At 41.8% G+C, this 18,956-nt stretch overlaps 1 protein-coding gene across 5 annotated transcripts in view; it reads right to left on the bottom strand.

The window, feature by feature from the left end:
* Window positions 1-18,956, bottom strand: part of SMARCA2 (SWI/SNF related, matrix associated, actin dependent regulator of chromatin, subfamily a, member 2) — a 604,189-nt gene that overhangs the window by 25,158 nt on the left and 560,075 nt on the right. For all 5 annotated transcript variants that reach the window (XM_033925235.1, XM_033925226.1, XM_033925254.1 and 2 more), the window contains one exon: window positions 14,094-14,199. In XM_033925235.1, the coding sequence (XP_033781126.1) occupies window positions 14,094-14,199 (106 nt within the window). The remainder of the gene's footprint in view (window positions 1-14,093; window positions 14,200-18,956) is intronic.

The following is an 18,956-nucleotide window of genomic DNA, read 5'->3' as shown; positions in this document are numbered from 1 at the left end:
TTACAACTTTTCATTATTACATACCAAGTAAAACACTTGTACAGAAAGTGAGGTAGTGACATATCACTTATTGAATCTTTTGGAATAAGTGCCACACGGACATCGAACAGCATTTAGAGACTCTTGACAAAGGCAGGCTTGCCGAAACACTGTCAGTGTCGAGTCCACTTCTTTATATCATGTTGTCTACCAATACTGAGCCTTTTTGCTTTTCGGCTCTTTTTTCATTTTGCCTTTGTCACTGGTTCAGGTTCCATCTTCGAATTTTATCCAGCTGATCTTTACGTCTTTTTACGCCTGGCTATTTAAAAGCTGTAGTTCTTACGAGATTTTGTGATGAGATCCTGTGATGTGTCGGTGGTTTCGACCGTTGATCCTGGTTAAGCATGTTTCCTCTTCATACCCGGTATAAATGCCAGTATTTATTTTATTTCATGTTACTTTATTTCATTTATTATTATTTTTTGTTATATAGTATTTATCAATGTTGTAGTTGATGATTTGCTCTAGTCTGTTACATGTGCTTATAGATAGTTTGTGTCCTTCAGCACAGTTCTTCCTCTTGAGAAAGAATGATATCAAAACACGACTCGTGTTGAGGGAGTCAAACTTGTTTTGGAATGAATTTATATTCTACACACCGTACTGGATGGATTTATAATTGATGTTTTTGAACATAATTTTGAACACGTGATTATTGCACTTGCACTTTTCTTGGATGTTTGCACAAATTGGGTCCTGGATGCACATAGACTTTTGAATATAAGTATTCCTCAGATGGTTAATGACAAACACTCTGCTCTTCAATACCTTTTCGGATAAAAAAATATAATAGTCTGAATCTCATCTTGACTGCTTTTCAAGCTAAGTAACTATTTATTTATTAGCTATTTATGACTGCCTGATGATATTTATTAAATTATTGTTTGAATTAAATGATATGATTATATTTGAATAGTGGATTCTCTTATGATTGATTACGTCTATCAATAAAGTACATTTTGGATAAGCCCACTGCTGTGACATCTTTTGCCTCACAACTCCTTTATTGGGATTACCGTCTTTGTCATTGAGATTCATCCTGGTTCTTCCAGAAATGCTTCATGAGGTATCAAAGATTTCCAGCAGTGGGGAAGACAGCTGGACTCGGATTATGGGATCCTTGAAGAACTACCTGCCCTTGAAGAACCTGTATATAGCCCTGGAAATGGAGATGAGAGCATCCCAGGGTGAGGAAGAACTAAAATTCAAAATCTCCAGTTGCTGAATCCATGAATACTAGAAAGCAAAAGGCAGTACTGGTTGGTAATTCCCTTTTGAGGGGTACAGAGACGTTCATCTGTGGACCAGATATGATGTCCCGGGAAGTGTGTTGTTTGCCTGGTGCCAAAATTTAAGATGTTACAGAGAGCTTGCTTAGACTCAATAAAGCCTAATGACTATTATCTAATGCTGCCTATCCATGTTGGCTCTAACGATACTGCTAGGTACCCCTCCAAAAGTATCAAAAGTGACTTTGTGGCTCTGGGTCTTCTATAGCTGAAGCAGTCAGTTGCACAGATGGTGGTCTCATCAATCCTCCCTGTCAAAGATAAAAGTCAAGGTAGAGAAGACTGCATCCTTGAGATGAATATGTGGCTGTGTGGAAGGTATCATTGAGCGCATTTTTGCTTTCTGTTTCATGAGATGATTTTCCAAGGGGGTTATTCCATGTCAAGTGATCAAGGGCTCCCTGCATGACCATTACGGATTTTGATAAAACTTTATGCACAAAGTCCCACATGTATCAAACGAACTTTGGTAAAGTTTTAGTTTCGCCTGTGGAATATTTGTGGAGATATAGCCATTTGTTTGACCCCATACTGCAATGAAATACAGTACGACAATGACATTCTGACAACTTTGAGACACAATATCTCCCGAGCTGTGTTTCCAAAAAAACTGAAACTTAGCTACCCTGCACAACTTTTTGAGCTCTGTTCATTGCTACCAATAACAATTTTTGTCGAGCACTGAGTGAATGGCTGAATTACAGTAAACTTGGCCGAAAAAATTAGTGCTCCAAAAAAAGTCAAAGTTTGACATTACTTAGCTCCCACAATAATTGAGTAATAAATGCGAAATTTGGCGCATAATGTCTCAGTACAACGTTGTTTTCAAAAGTAAAATTTCAACCTCCAAGCTCTTTCCATTAGTTTACAAATTAAGTGTAAAGTTGCTAATTTGTGTAAAAAGGCCAAAAATAGGGTATTTTCAGCCTGCTTTTACAGAAAAATACCTTTCAGAAACTCTTTCAAATCAGTCTCATTAGAAAGAGCATATTTCAAACCGCCTAGAAAAGTGGGCTTCATTTTTCAACGCAGGTTAACAATGCCCGAAAAAGGGGGACAAAGTTGGGAGATGTCACCATGGCAACGGCCTACGTTTCAACTTACAATTATGTCACTTTTCACATTGTTTTTCCCTGTTTATTTTTACTCAAGCTTTGGGTACAATTATAGTGTTCTTAATTAATGATTATTCCTAACTAGAAATTGAGGTGAGAATTTTGTTGCATGCAGATCACAAATTACAACTTGTTTTCTTTTTCAGATCCACATTATTATTAATTCAGTTTAAAATGGATGCCAACGAATCAACTAATAATAATCCTTTTCTGCCAGACTGTGCCATTGGGCAAAAATTGTTGTCAAAGTGTCATGACGGCACATTTTATTCTAAAAAATGTGGGCTCATTTTTTTACATAATTTGTCAACCGATGAAAAATTGCTTATCACTCGGCGCTCTGAAGTTGAACTGATGGATAAAGACCAAATCTGCCTCCACCACATAGCAAAGTATCTCGACAAATACGAATTAAAGCAAACATCGTGTTGTAATCCATTTGAAAAGAAAAATCACATTGTTCAAAGTGGATTGTTAAAAGTCGATCTTGCCATGTCTAATGATTTTAGAAAAGTGGCAAAAATAAATATCAAGCCAGGTCAGAAACTTTGCAGTAGGTGCAATGCCCAATACGTTTCAATGAGTGAAGCTACTGCAGCATCTTCATCTTCAGACGATTTTGATATCAGCATCTCCAATGCAGTTGATCAAAGCTTGACTGCTTTAGGAACCTCTCCATTGAAAATTTGAAGGTTAGCTAGTAGAGATAAAGCCGGCTATGTGATACGAAAAATTGAACGTGTGCAGAATGTGATAGCCAAGAAGATTACATCTGCTGCTGGAGTTTCAGCTGAAGAAGTTGGGCCGTCTCGTCAGTCTGTAGAATGCAAGTTATGTGAAGATTACACTGACCTCATTGAAGAAATGAAAACGAAAATTGCAATATCCAACAGGTCAATGAAAGTTCAATTATTGACGATGGCCCCAAAAAGTTGGTCAATAAAGGAAACAGCAATGAAGTTTCAGAGCGCATGGTCAGAACAGCCCAAAAAGTAAAGAAAGAGAAAGGCATTTGTTCTATACCTGTTGCAAAAATTGGCAAGTCACTTCCAAAAGAAATTGCAAATAGAGTTCAAGATTTTTACGAAGACGATGAATTCAGCAGAATATGTCCTGGCAAAAAAGATTGCATTTCAGTCCGCCTCAATGGTTTAAAAGTACAAAAGCAAAAGAGGCTGCTGTTGTGTAATTTAAAAGAGCTGTACGTGGCGTACTGTAAATACGGAACTGAAATTGGTTTTTCCAAATTCTGTGAGCTCAGGCCAAAGTGGTGTGTAACCGTTGGTGCATCAGGTGCACACTCCGTGTGTGTCTGCACGATACATCAAAATGTAAAGCTCATGCTACAAGGCGCCAATGTCAAAGAGAACTACTAAGTTCTTATGGAAAAAACTGTGTGCGACCTAAATGTCAAGGACTGTATGCTACAACGATGTCAAAACTGCCCTGGTGAAGAAGCACTAACAGCATACCTGGAAGAAATATTCAAGGATTTAGATCCAGAAGAATCAATAGAATTTAAGCAATGGGTTCACGCTGACCGTGAAACATTAGAAACAAGCGTACTAACCATGGACAACTTTATTGAAAGACTTGCAAGCAAGATTTGGAAGTTGACAAGCCACCATTTCATTTCAAAACATCAAAGTGAATATTTGAAGATGTTGAAGACAGGCTTAAAAGAAATGGAAATGATCGTTTTGATGGATTTCGCTGAAAATTACTCATTTGTTGTACAGGATGCCGCCCAAGGCTTTCACTGGGAAAATTCACAAGCTACGGTACATCCTTTTGTTGCATATTACCTCAATGAAGTGGGCACATTGCAAGTTGTAAACTGTTGCATTATTTCTGATCATATGCAACATGATACGATATCTGTACACGTGTTTATTCAAAAGTTGATCGAATTTTTGGTAACTCAAACAAACATTACCAAAATATACTACTTCAGTGACGGCTCAGCTGCACAATATAAAAATTACAAGAACTTTGTGAATTTGTGCAATCACAGAAATGATTTCAACATTGAGGCTGAATGGAATTTTTTTGGAACTAGCCACGGAAAATCACCCTGCGAAGGAGTTGGTGGAACAACTAAACGACTGGCTGCCCGGGCTAGCCTCCAAAGACCATCAACGGATCAAATATTGACGCCAAAGGATCTATTTAACTTTTGTGACCAAAATATACACGGAGTTAAATACATTTATGTTCCAAAAGAAGAAATTGAAGAAAGCAAAAAGTTTCAAGAAGAAAGATGGCATGAAAGCAGCACAGTAGCCGGTACCAGAGAGCACCACCAATTTGTACCAGTCGACTCAAACTCGGTTCGTGTCAGCAAAGTTTCAAATGACACAATAAATTTTGTTGCCAAAATTTCTGATACTGCCATTCCAAATTTGAAAGTGTCCGAAATCTTTCCTGGTTGCTACGTTGCCTGTACTTACGATAATCAATGGTGGATAGGCAACGTTGTTGAAGTCTCAATTGAACAAAATGATGCATTGATAAAATTTATGCATCCTCACGGTCCAGCTCATTCGTTTTATTGGCCAGAAAGGCAAGACATTTGTTGGGTTCCAGAGCAACACCTCATCTGCATGCTTTGTGCCCCTTCAGTTACATCATCCGGCCGCCAATATCAATTTCCAGAGACTGCATTGAAGAAAGTGGCTCAAAAATTTAACAGAATGTTATAAAGATTGCTGGCAGTTAAAATCAAAGTGGACTTCACTTCGGCTTGGGAACCATATAAGATACCCAATTTAGGCTTGGGAACCTAGGATAAGACACCCTAATCATTGGCTTTGGAACCAGAAAGATACCAACAAAAGGCTTTGGAACCTTGACAAAGAAACCAAATGCGAGGCTTGGGAACCTGGACGAAGTGGCCCACCCGTGGCTGGTATTGCACAGCTATCGGGCGTGACCCCTAAGGCGATGGGGTTGCCAGTTCAAACTCTTGAACTGGTAGTGACAATGTCACCATGGACCAACGCAATAGAGTAGTAGTAATACTACGTCAATACAAAACTGCAACTTTAAAAATGACAGAACTATGTTGAAATAGAGGTTGTTGCTGTGGCAACGTCTTCCAACTTTGTCCCCCTTTTTCAGCCATTGTTAACCTGCGCTGAAAAATGAAGTCCACTTTTCTAGGGGGTTTGAAATATGCTCTTTCTAATGAGACTGATTTGAAAGAGTTTCTAAAAGGTATTTTTCTGTAAAAGCAGGCTGAAAATACCCTATTTTTGGCCTTTTTACACAAATTAGCAACTTTACACTTAATTTGTAAACTAATGGAAAGAGCTTGGAGGTTGAAATTGTACTTTTGAAAACAACGTTGTACTGAGACATTATGCGCCAAATTTCGCATTTATTACTCAATTATTGTGGGAGCTAAGTAATGTCAAACTTTGACTTTTTTTGGAGCACTAATTTTTTCGGCCAAGTTTACTGTAATTCAGCCATTCACTCAGTGCTCGACAAAAATTGTTATTGGTAGCAATGAACAGAGCTCAAAAAGTTGTGCAGGGTAGCTAAGTTTCAGTTTTTTTGGAAACACAGCTCGGGAGATATTGTGTCTCAAAGTTGTCAGAATGTCATTGTCGTACTGTATTTCATTGTGGTATGGGGTCAAACAAATGGCTATATCTCCACAAATATTCCACAGGCGAAACTAAAACTTTACCAAAGTTCGTTTGAGACATGGTGGACTCTGCATATGAAGTTTCATCAAAATCCGTGATGGTCATGCAGGACACTTTCCAAGAATCTGATCACTTGACATGGAATGACCCAAGGGCTTCTGAGCAGAGATGTTGTGCATCTATCCAAGAACATAAGAATTATCTTCAATAACAGAATGGCTAACCTACTGAAGAGAGATTTAAACTAGAATCTCTGAGGCTAGGTGATCAAACGCCCAAGTAAGTATAAGCCCTCAGGTAAATGAATCATTAAATACCTCTATACACATGTGAAAAATGGGCAATGTCTGGAAAGCAGTATATACTAATGCTTGAAGTATGGGAAACAAGGTTCTGGATCTAGAGGCTGTGATGGAAGAGAATGAGTTGGATTTAGTGGTGATCATGAAGACATGGCTCATGGAGAACCATGACTGGGATGTTGTTATACTGGGCTATAATCTATACAGGAAAGACAGGGTAGGATAAAAAAAAAAAAGGAGGAGTGGCATTATATGTTAAAGATCATATTAAAGCCACACAATTGCAGGATCTATAGGGTAAGGAAGAGGCACTGTGGTTTAAACTGGAAAGAAGGAATGGAGAATATATTTACATTGGTGTGATAAACAGGCCTCCTTCACAGATGGAAGAAGTGGACAGAGATTTAATAGAAGATGTTCAAAATATAGCTGTAAAAGGGGAAGTACTACTAATAGGTGATTTTTAATTTGCCAAATGTTGATTGGGGTACCCCTACTGCAGGGTCTCCTAGAAGTAGGGAGATCCTGAATTCTCTTCAAGAAGAGTTAGTCCAGCAGTTGGTAATACAACCCACATGGGACGGGCCATATAGGACTTAGTGCTTACAATGGGGAAAGTGTTTCTGATGTTATAGTGGGCAATCATCTGGCATCCAGGGATCATCACATGGTGTGGTTTAATATTAAGATAGGTGTAGAGAGGGCTCATTTGAAAGCAGAAGTTCTATACTTAAAAAAAAAAACAACTAACTTTGTTCAGATGTGGGATTATGTCAAGGAGTTTGGATGGGAGCATAAAAACATAAGAATAGTCTTACTGGGTCAGACGAATGGTCCATCAAGCCCAGTAGCCCGTTCTCACGGTGGCCAATCAAGGTCACTAGTCCCTGGCCAAAACTCAACAGAGAATGGAGAGATATTTTACTGGAAACCCAGCGGCACAGATTGGAGGTGAGAACCCCATGTTTGCTCAGCCTGAAGGAGCATCTGTGCCTTTGGGGCTTGATGTTACTCTTTCTCCTCCGGAACCGATTCAGCTGCCATGTCCAGCGTCGGGAGTGGGTTTGTTGCCAGAGCAACACGCGATTGCTGAAATGCGGCCATTAGGAGCTCTGAATGAAGGCAGCAAAGATGCCAAGACCAACTATGTGATTTAAGAGTTGGAATTTCTGACTTTTCCATGGCGATTACACTTCAATCTCTATGGAAAGCGATTATTGATCTGATGACAGTAGAGGAGAGATCTGCTGAGGTAATAACATTGATTTCTAAAATGGATTTACTATCTAAAAATGTTGAGGAGTTTAAGTTAGATTCCTTTAATAAATACCAACAGTTTCAAATGGATATTATATCTTTTCAAGAATTTCAAAGTACTGTGGTAAAAGATAAAACATTGTTAAGGAGAAAGAACAGTTAGAAAATGTCAAAAGAAGATTGAATTTATGTTTCTTAATTTTTCCAGTGGATCCAGGGATTCTACCTAAAGACATGTTTAAGAAATACGTACCTTATGGAAGGTTTTCGTTTTTCTTCTGAAATGATTCCCCCCTATAAATAGGGCATTTTATTTGAAGGTGTCTACGAAGAATTCCCAGGATGAAAATATATTACAATCTTCTCAATCCTAAGAACAACTGAAATTGGATTTGCAACATTTATCTGCTATATTAGAGCAATCATTAAACGAAACCACACAAAGAGCTACTTTGGTTGTTCCTTCATTTTTGAACAAGATTTGAATAATGTTATGAAAATGTATTTCCGCAATTCTAAGACTTTTTTCTCTCTGGACAAAAAGTCTGGATTTTTCCATATGTGAATAAAGTCCCACAAGAACGAAAAAGACTTCTTGCTCTTAGACAGGAAACTTGAATCTTGGAGTTTCATTTAGGTTGCTTTATCCTTGTAAACGTTTAATATGGTTGGGTGGTTTGAGACATATTTTCACATCCCTGAACAAATTGAAAGCTTTTATAGTTTGATGCTGGAGAAGTTCTATTGCCTTTTGTGATATGTTAATTTCCTTTTGAGGTTCTCCTTACCTTATATTTTCACTCTCCTTTGACTATTGTGGTCTAATAATGAAGATTAATATTTTTGTTGATTTTGTAAAAATTTTACCTTTTATTATTACTTCTACGCTTCTGTAACAAGTGGATACTTGTGTTTTGAATCTGAAAATCAATCAATCAATAATAAATAAAAATACTTGCTTAGTGAAACATCATTCATGTTTGAGTACCCGGAGATGAAAGAACCTTTGATGGCCTATTGTTTGCAGTACAATCATGAATTTGACTCTAAGATATTTGATATCGGAGTAGTGTAAACAATCCCCGAGACGTGGGAACTGGCGCCGCTTTTTACAGCGGCATTAACAGCACTGAATTTTTACTTTGGACACAGTGCAGCATGCATTGAATGGGCGGCATTCTTCTGATTAGCTAACATAATTTTTTTGCCAAGTCGATATGGGTTTTGATTGGATGATCAGTTTGGCTGGGGGTAGAGTTCTGCGTTTAACAGGAAGTAAGCCTCTCTGGGTATCTGTTAGCCTTATCGCCATTTTGAAGATGTGAAAGTTTGGGGCAGTAAACAGTAAAGAAACCTCTGAGGCAGCTATCGGAAAAACGGGGAATCCCTGTCAGGTTTGGAAAGCTGGACTGCAGTATGGCTCCTGCTTCATGACATGGATGATGGTTAAGATTTGAAGATATAGTTTGGATGGCATAGAATTCAGCTAAGTCCTATTTTTATCCATTGTGTATCTGGATTGTAGTGCTTTTTGCATAATGTTAGCCCTTCTCACTATTTTTTAGCTCAATGTGTTTTACACTGAATGCTTATAGTAAGTGGAATTGTTTCTGACTCATGAAGCTAAACTGAGGTCTTTTTTTCCACTTTTTTTTGGGGGGGGAGGGGGGTTTATTAGTGAGTGGACTTTCTATGCTTATTAAGGAGTATGTATTTTGGTTTTTCGCAATTTAAATTACCCCAATATTGACTGGGTAAATGTTATATCGGGGAATGCTAGGAAGGTAAAATTCCTAGACATAATAAATGAGTGCATCTTAGAGAAACTGGTCTGGGAACTGACAAAAGGAGGAACTATTTTAGGTTTAGTGGAATACAGGGCATTGTACAAGAGGTAATTGTGTTCTGTTTGCTGGGAAACAATGATCATAACATGATCAAATTTGAGCTATCTGGAGTGAAGTCACTAAAGAAATCTACTGTAGCAGCATTTTAATTTTTGAAAGGGTGATTAGAATAAAATGAGGAAAATGGTTAAAAAGAAGCTAAAAGGATTGGCAGCAAAGATTAGGACATTAAATTAGGCATGGATGTTATTTAAAAAAATACCATCATGGAAGCCCAGAACACATTAATTCTACATATTAACAAAGGTGGAAAGAGGAGAAAGTGAGAGTCAGCATGGTTAAAAGGCGAAGTAAAAGAGATTTTTAAAGCCACAACAATATCCTTTAAAGAATGGAAAAAGGATAATGAAGAGAAAATAAGAAGCAACATAAGCACTGGCAAAGAATTGATAAAGAAGGTTAAAAAAGAATATGAAGAGAAACTTGCCAAAGAGGCAAAAACTCACAGTAACAACCTTTTCAGGTATATCAGAAGCAAAAATCTTGTGAGGGAATCTGTGGAACCATTGGATGATCAAGGAGCAAAAGGGGTGCTCAGGGAGGATAAGGCCATAGTCGAGAGACTGAATTATAAATCACCTAGTCCGCGTATACATCCCCAGTGTACTGAAAGAATTCAAACATGAAATTGCTGATCTGTCTTGGTGATCTGTAATCTATCACTAAAATCATCCATAATAGATGAAGAGGGTTGCCAATGTTACACCAACTTTTTAAAAAAGGGTTCCAGGGGCGATCTGGGAAATTACAGACCAGTAAGCCTCACTTCAGCGCTGGGCAAAATAGTGGAAAGAATTATAAAAAATTAAATTATGGAACACACTAGTCTAATAGCCCGTTACATTAACGGGTGCTAGAATATATGTCTATCTGTCTGTCTGTCTTTATTTCCGTCTCTCTCTCTCTCTCTGTCCTGCTGTCTTTCTTTCTGTCTGTCTCTGTCCCTGGCCCCCTTTGTCTGTCTGTCTTTCTGTGTCTCTCCCTGTCCCTGTGTCTTTCTTCTTTTCTTTCTGTCTCCCTTCCTCCCGCTGGTGGTAGAATATATGTCTGTGTTTCTTTCTGTTTCTCTCCATACTCTCACTCATCTTGTCATCTCCCTTTTGACCTCATATAAATGGCTCACCACTTTCAGAATACCCCTCCCTCTCTCCACTGGTCAGGCTATATCTCCCTGTCCCTTTCTCTTCATCCCCTAGCATCTTCTTATCCCAGCTCTTTGCCCTCCTATGGATTATTCTTTACTCCATTTTCTGTTGTTCTTCTTCCTTGCCCCCTTGATGCTGAACAAAAAGATGGAGGGAAAAAAGAGATGCTGCATCTCTCTCCCCTTTCCACCCCCAGACCTAACATTTCTCCCTCCCTTCCATCCCTAGGTCCAACTTCTCTCCCCCAGGTCCACCATCTCTCCCCAATAGTCCTCCCTTCAAGTATCTCTTTCCCCAGATCCAGCTTCTCTCCCTTCAGACCATTACCTACCATCTTTCTCTCTCCTCTGTTCCTGGCCCCATAAGCTGTCCCCCATGCCCAGTCTGGCACTTCTTTTAATACTCTCCCCCTTTGTACTTTTATAAAAATAAAAAAAAAGTTAGTCCAGGGAATTTCCTCGGCCCAGCATGTTCTCCCTCTTCTCTCCATTCCATTCCGATATTGCCTTCACCTTCTGTCTCGCTGAAAAATCCGCTGGCCTCAGCTGTGATTCAGGAATGTTGGCCGTGGCTCCCCTTCCTGCTTTCAATCTGCCGTGGTTCTCCTCCCCTCCCCCCGGCGGAATGTTTCTGAATCACTGTCGAGGCTGGTGGATTTTTCAAGAAAACAGAAGGCGAGGGCGACATCAGACCGGTCCCTTTCTTCCTATCTCCTCCCTACTTCCCTGTGCAGCAGCCGCAGCATTCCCTGTCCCTCCATTAACCACTGAATTAAAAAAATCAAGAAAGAACTACTACGGCAACAAAATCTCCAGATCCAACAACCAAAGTAACACATTGTTCAACATTTGGCGTTCCATATCCTCTAAACATGATTCCTCCACATTCCCCTCTTCTCCATCTGCTAATGATCTAGCAAAATTCTTCAATGAGAAAGTGACTACCTTACGATGCTCCTTCCCCCCAACACCCGCTTACAACTCTCTGGTGCTCACTACTTCCAACCCTAATCTAACCGAGGCCAACCATATCCCAGCCGATAGATCCTGGACCGCCTTCGAGCTCGTTTCCGACTCCCAGATCTCCAAACTCTGCCTCAAGTTAAAATCTTGCAACTGTACCTTGGATCCTTTCCCCTCCTACTTATACGAGAACATTCCAGCACAAGCCATCTCATCTCTCACCAAACTTATAAATTCCGCCCTGCTCTCAGGCCTATTTTCTACAGAAATGAGACACATTGCCTTATCCCCTCTATTGAAAAAAGCTGATCTAAACCCCTCCACTCCTTCCAGCTATCGCCCAATAGCTAACATTCCTCTCCTGACCAAAATGCTGGAGTCCATCATAGCCACCCAACTCTCATCCTATCTTGAGAGATTCTCCATTCTCCTATCCTACCAACATGTATTCAGACCCAACTTCAGCACTGAATCCCTTTTAGCCTCTTTAATTTCAAAGATCCAACAACTTCACTCCTGCAACAAGTTCGCTGTCCTTCTTCAATTTGACCTTTCTGCAGCTTTCGACATTGTCCACCATGACATACTAATCCTCCAACTTTCTGAAATTGGCATAAACTCCACAGTCTTAGATTGGTTCTTAAAATTCTTACGTTCCCGCTCCTACTTCGTTAGCATGAATGGCACCTCATCCTCCCCTTGGAAACCGATCTGCGGAGTCCCTCAGGGTTCATCTCTATCCCCGATTCTTTTCAATGTTTATATGTCCTCCCTGAAACTCCTCCAACTATCCACCTCGGAGACACTTTACACCTACGCTGACGACATCCTTGTCCTTCTCGAGACCGACTCTAACCTCTCTGATAACCTCTCTGATAACATCTCATCTTGTATAACAAATCTCCAATCCTGGGCTCTCTCCGTTCAAATGAAACTAAATGAGACAAAAAAAAAAACTACTTTGGCTCGGCCCGAAATTAGATCAGCTACTCTTCCTCATCCCACTATCCTCTGGCACCAATCTGCAGCTTGAGCACTCTAGCAAAGTTCTGGGAATCATCATTGACTCTACATTGTCCTTTAACGACCACATCAACTCCCTAGTAAAAAAATGCTTTTTCAATCTTCATATGCTAAGAAAAGTCAGATCCTGCTTCCACCAACAACATTTCGCTGTCCTTGTACAATCCATCATTCTATCCAGACTAGATTACTGCAACTCCATCTACCTAAGCCTAACAAAGAAAAGTCTTCTCAGACTTCAGCGGATTCAGAACACCGCAGCTAAACTAATCTTCGCAAAAGGCAAATTCGACCATGTCTCCCCGCTTCTGTCTAAGCTTCACTGGCTCCCAGTCATCCTCAGGGTTCACTACAAATGCACCTGTCTTGCCTTCAAATCTCTTCACGGCATCCTTCCTCCCCTCTTTCCACTATCTTGGCTCTCGAGTACTCAAAAATTTAAACTATCCTTCCCCTCTCTAAATGGCATATCCCACACATGAAAACTTGGAACATCCCTCCTCTTCAGTATCACCGAGCTGTGGAATAGCTTTACTGCCCATCTTCGGAGTTCGACCTCCCTCCAACACTTCAGAAAACATCTGAAAACTTGGCTTTTCTCCAAAATGTAACTACTCTCTCCCTCTCCATTATTCTAAGTTCCCTCTTTCCTTCCTGTTTACCAAGCCCTTCTTCCTCCCATTGGAGTTCCTTTCTTTTTTAATTCCTGTAAACCGTGTCGAGCTCCACTTCCGTGGAGATGATGCGGTATATAAACTTAAGGTTTAGTTTAGTTTAGAGAGGAGCCTGCACGGACTTAACAGCCCGAGCCCCCAACAGTGTAACTTCCTGGCGGCTCCTCTCACGATCGCCGCCTTCTCCGACGCAGGAGCGGCTCGTGAGAGGAGCCGCTGCAGCGTCTCTGAAGTTGAAAAAAAACTTCGGCCCGTCTCCGTGCTCGGCCGTGACGGGCTACAGCTGCCGCGGCCTGCAGCCGCCGACAGCCACGGCGGCCGACATCCGCCTTGCCGTATTTTTTTTTGTTGTTGAAAGACACGGTGGTGGCTCCTCTCATGATCCCCACCAGCGTCGGAAGTCCGAAGCAGGCGGGGATCGTGAGAGTAGCCACCGCTGCGTCTTTCAAAGAACCGTAAGCCGCGCATGCGCACTTCCTATGGGTCGCTACAGCTCATGGAAAACGGACGCACGCATGCGCAGCCTAGCCTTTTATTATATTAGATAGACAAACATGGTTTAATGGAGCAGGGTCAGCCATTGAATAGCAGTGATGACTATATGGAACAATGTAAATCCTGTTATTGAAGAGCACATTCAAATATTACATTTTATTCACTTTCTCTTTCTTATTTGTATGTACTTACCGAAACATATCATACTATCCAATACAGTAACACTCACCTTTATTTTCTTGAAGTCCACTGGCTTCCTAATTAGTTCATAATATTCTGGTAATTCTTTTCTAGAGGGTAGCTGAACAAACACTTCACTTAGTTGTCGCCCAGAGCTGTTGATCAAAAAACACAGAGAATTAACTCTGCAGGGACTCTGGGAAAGGTGTGACACAGAAGATGAAAGCATAGTAGCTATGACACAGAATCACTGGTTTTATTTGAAAGGCTGAAACTTATTGTTAGAGCTAGATTTCATATGTGCTGTTATAAATATGCAAAATTACATGTACTTATAAGAGCAATTTTATTTTATTTTACCATGCAGGAAAAAAAAAATGAAAAAAATCTTAGATTTGTGTAAAAACACTAATCTAAGAAGTAAGTCTCATCGTAATGTGTATTGAACTTCGGCATAACCCCTTCAGGATCCCCAATATTTCAGAGTCATGTCGGGGTTGAACAAGAGGCAAAAAGCAGTAAATTCATTGCAGAAAAATCAAGCAAAACAAGTTTTCCCTCCTCCATTTTCCCCACAAATGAGCTAGAATCAACTTACTTCATTTAGCCACTATAGGGCACAGCAGATGGAAACAGTAACAATAGCTGAATGCTCTGTCCATCATAATATCCAACAGAATAAGGTACATATTATAAAGATAAGGAAACAATACTGTATACCACAAGAACACCTATTTCCCACCTGAACCTGTTGACTCCTACCTTCCAAAAAAGTCTTAAACAACATTAAAATGGTCCTCCTAATGCCCAATTGAGCTAAGCCCAACAAAGCCAGAATAAGACTTCAAATGCTACACTAACATCTCATTATTACAGCACTACTGTATGTCCACTATCCAATCATCTATAAATGTAATCAAAAAACTGCTCTAAGAAGGGTATACAGTAGTATACAAAATACTAGTACAAATCCTGTAGAAACTGTAGATAGCTGCACCCACATAATGTATGCATGATTGCAAGCATTCTATAAAGTATGGGGCTCATAATCGAAAGAGAAAAACGTCCAAAAACTGGCATAAGTCTGCACTTGGACAAACATTTCTCAAAAACGTCCAAGCGCCGATAATAAAACCGGGTTTTGGACGTATTTCTAAACGACCTAGGCCTTCATAGTACCGCTCAACGTCCAAAGCTAAATGGGGCATTTCGGGAGGCGTGTCGAGGGCGGGACGTGGGCCGGCTTAGACTTAGTCGTACAGCATGTATAACCGAAAGTTTAACAACAGAGCCTAGACGGAACTTGGACGTTGTGACTTAGACCTTGTAAAACATGGATTCTGGAATGCCCACAACACTGCGTTATACTTATCTGCCACAGAGTGCCAATTGTCATGCCAATAAAGTTTCCTGAATTTGAATCTCCCAAGTTGGAACAGAAAACATGGTATATTCCATATTTTAGAAGTTACTAGGAAAAAACAAAACAACTTCCATCTTCTATGGCAAATCAAGATTTCCCAGTCCAGGGCTGGCTTAAAATGTTATGGCATCTTGGATCTACTCTTCTGTTTTGGCACCCATGCCCCGGGCCCAAACTCACTCTGTTTTAGCACCTCCCATGCTCTGCATCTCCAGGCCTGTTCCCTCCTCTCTTCTCTGATGCTACTACCTAGTCCTGACAAGATGCAGCTTCATATGCCAGCTGCCGAGAGGAAGGAAGTCCAAAATTAGTATCAAGCAGCAGCATTAGGACTAGAAAGGACCTCCTTCCTCTGTTGTTGATTTTGATGCTGGCGCTAGCCCTCTCTCCTCACAGCAGCTGGCCTATGAAGTCACATCCTGTCAGGACTGGGCAGCAGTATCAAAGGAGGAGAGTGTTCAACCCACTTTTCTTTACATCCACCTTACCCAACTTTGCCGCCGATTCCTCCTCCTCTGCCGCAACTCTGGGAAGGGAAGGGCCAGCATGCAGCAATTGCACGTCGCCGGTCCACAAGCCTTCCCCGATGTCAGAACTGACGTTGGGGGAAGGTTTGTGGGCTGCCAACGTACAATCGTTGCACGCTGGCCCTTCCTGGAGTTGCAGCGTAGTGACGGCGAGCAAGGAGCAGTGTCTGCAGGCAGGTGGGCGGGGAGCAGCGACGGGGGCAGAGAGCAGTCAGCCCGCGTACCCCCGAGTGGGACATTTTAAACAGGTATGACGGGGTGAGTGGGCATGTTTACAAAAAGTTACCTTCACTTCATAAGACACACCAAAATTTCCACCCAATTTTGGGTGGAAAAAAGTGCGTCTTATGAAGAGAAAAATATGGTAAATAGAAACCTTTTCTACTTTCCCTTACCTAGAGGTATGAAAAGATTAAAACTTTTGTACAACTATTACCATCAGGCAGCTAAATTAAGTACTAAAATCACTGCCATAATTCAGTCTTCTTTGTCAGAGGTTTTGTAGGAATATTAAAACTCACTTGTTTAAGAACTTTGTTCTTTCACAATTATCTGATGTTAAAATTGTAGATCTTATGATTGATAATGCAGTATTTTAGATTTATAATTCCTGGAAATGTCCTAGTTCTTTAGATATATTGTAAGCCACTCTGAACTGTAAGGTATAGGTGGATTATAAATAGTTATTACTATCTTCTCACAATCTAGAGGAACAAACAAATGCAGGTCATCTGGCAGCAATCATAGAGGCTGAACGTCTAAAAGAAGTATTGAAAACTTTATAATTTGAACAGATAAGATGGACTCTCTACTAACCTGCCTCAAAAAATAGCTAACAGTTCAGACTGTACTTGAGTAGAAGGTGATGACTTATGTAAGAGCATGATTGTGTATACATGTAAAAGTGCAAGTGGTGACAAGAAAAGTGTGAACTTTTGCACAATGTGCACCTGTAGATGTATTTGTGGGAGCAATTGGCCTAGAACAATAAAGCACAGTTACTTACCGTAACAGGTGTTATCCAGGGACAGCAGGCATATATTCTCACATGTGGGTGACGTCATCTACGGAGCCCCGATGCGGAAGCATTTTCAAGCAAACTTGATTGAAGATTTAAGTTTGCTCTGCTGCTCCACGCATGCGTGCCTTCCTGCTCCACTAGGGGGTGCATCCCCTCGTGGTCTCCAGTTCACTTAACTAGCAAAGAAGCCTACCTCGGGGAGGTGGGCGGGTTGTGATAATATATGCCTGCTGTCCCTGGATAACACCTGTTACGGTAAGTAACTGTGCTTTATCCCAGGACAAGCAGGCATGATATTCTCACATGTGGGTGACCTCCAAGCTAACTGAAAAGGGATGGAGGGAAGTTGGCAATTTAAGCAAATAGATTTCGCAATACCGATTGGCCGAACCGGCCATCGCTTCTGGATAGTGAGTCCAGACAGTAGTGGGAGGTGAAGGTATGAACCGAAGACCACGTGGCAGCCTTGCAGATTTCCTCGATAGGTGTGGACCTGAGGAACGCTACGGAGGCTGCCATCGCTCGGACTTTGTGTCCCGTTACTCGACCATGCAGCGCGAGACCAGCCTGAGCGTAGCAAAAGGAGATGCAATCGGCCAACCAGTTGGACAAGGTGCGTTTGGAAACTGGGTGACCTAACCGGTTTGGGTCGAAGGACAAAAACAGTTGTGGGACTTTCCGGTGTGACTGAGTGCGTTGGAGGTAAAAGGAGTCCGAGGAGGATGGGATGCGGCGAAGCTTGCGCACTTTTCCCCGAGGTTGCTCGATGCGAGGCTCAGGCTGGTCTGGCACATGCGGGGTCGAGGTCGAGGCCAATTGTAACTGGGCCATTGCAGCGGACAGCTCCGACGAGATCATCACTCGGAGTAGGTCCTGGAAGACGGGCACGGACAACATCGAAGGCATGTCCACTGCCTCGGTGCACTCCACTGGGGGCGACCTCGTATCAGAGTATTCCTGTGTGGTGGAGGCACGGCCCGAAGGCTTGGAGGGCTTGGTCGGGGCTGTAAGCATGGGGCTTCCGCCATGCGTCGACGTTGTCCCCGAGGCTGGCTTCTTCGATGTTACGGAACCTGAAGAGGGGACTTACCCGGGGCCGAGGCTTTCTGTTGTCCCGAGGACTTCGGAGTCGAATCTCGAGGCGATGCCGAGGTATTCGGGGCCGAGGTCAAGGCCGGGGCCGAGGCCGGGGCCGACCTCGAGGCCGAGGTAGAGGGTTGGTCCGGGGTGAAAAGGTCCGCCATGCGGGCTTTTCTTCGACGGAGGGCCCGGTTCTGGAAGGTAGCGCACTGGGGGCAGGAGTCGGTTGGATGAGCCGCCCCCAGGCAGAGGATGCACCGGCGATGCGGATCTGTGATGGAAAGAAGCCGCTCACACCGGGTGCACTTTTTAAAGCCGGTTAAAGGCCGGGACATTAAATCGAAAGTAGCCGCAGCTCGATTAGCCACGCGGCTACGGGGACCCGGAAGCCTCCGGGTCGTCGAAAACGAAGCAGGAATCAAGTTGAAAAGTAAGAATTCGCGCACAGCGACTTAATTGAGGAAAAAACAAGAAAAAAATCGCGGTGCTAGAAGGCAGTTGGGGCAGAGCCTGAAAAACACGACTTCTAGGCTCAGCGGAAAATTTTGAACTGGAGACCACAAGGGGATGCACCCTCTAGTGGAGCAGGAAGGCACGCATGCGTGGAGCAGCAGAGCAAACTTAAATCTTCAATCAAGTTTGCTTGAAAATGCTTCCGCATCGGGGCTCCGTAGATGACGTCACCCACATGTGAGAATATCATGCCTGCTTGTCCTGGGATAAATAATGTTTGTAGTTTATACAATACATGCTCATTTCATAAATTTACACCTGCTCATTAGTCGAACTTTCAGGCTCACATTTCATCAATTCATAGGTGTTTTTTCTTTAAGGTACATATGATTTGTTCAGGAAAAACAT

Source organism: Geotrypetes seraphini, chromosome 1, assembly GCF_902459505.1.
Source record: "Geotrypetes seraphini chromosome 1, aGeoSer1.1, whole genome shotgun sequence".
NCBI lineage: Eukaryota > Metazoa > Chordata > Amphibia > Gymnophiona > Dermophiidae > Geotrypetes > Geotrypetes seraphini.
The sequence above is the reverse complement of the archived record's forward strand: the minus strand, read 5'-3'. Positions and strand labels throughout refer to the sequence as shown.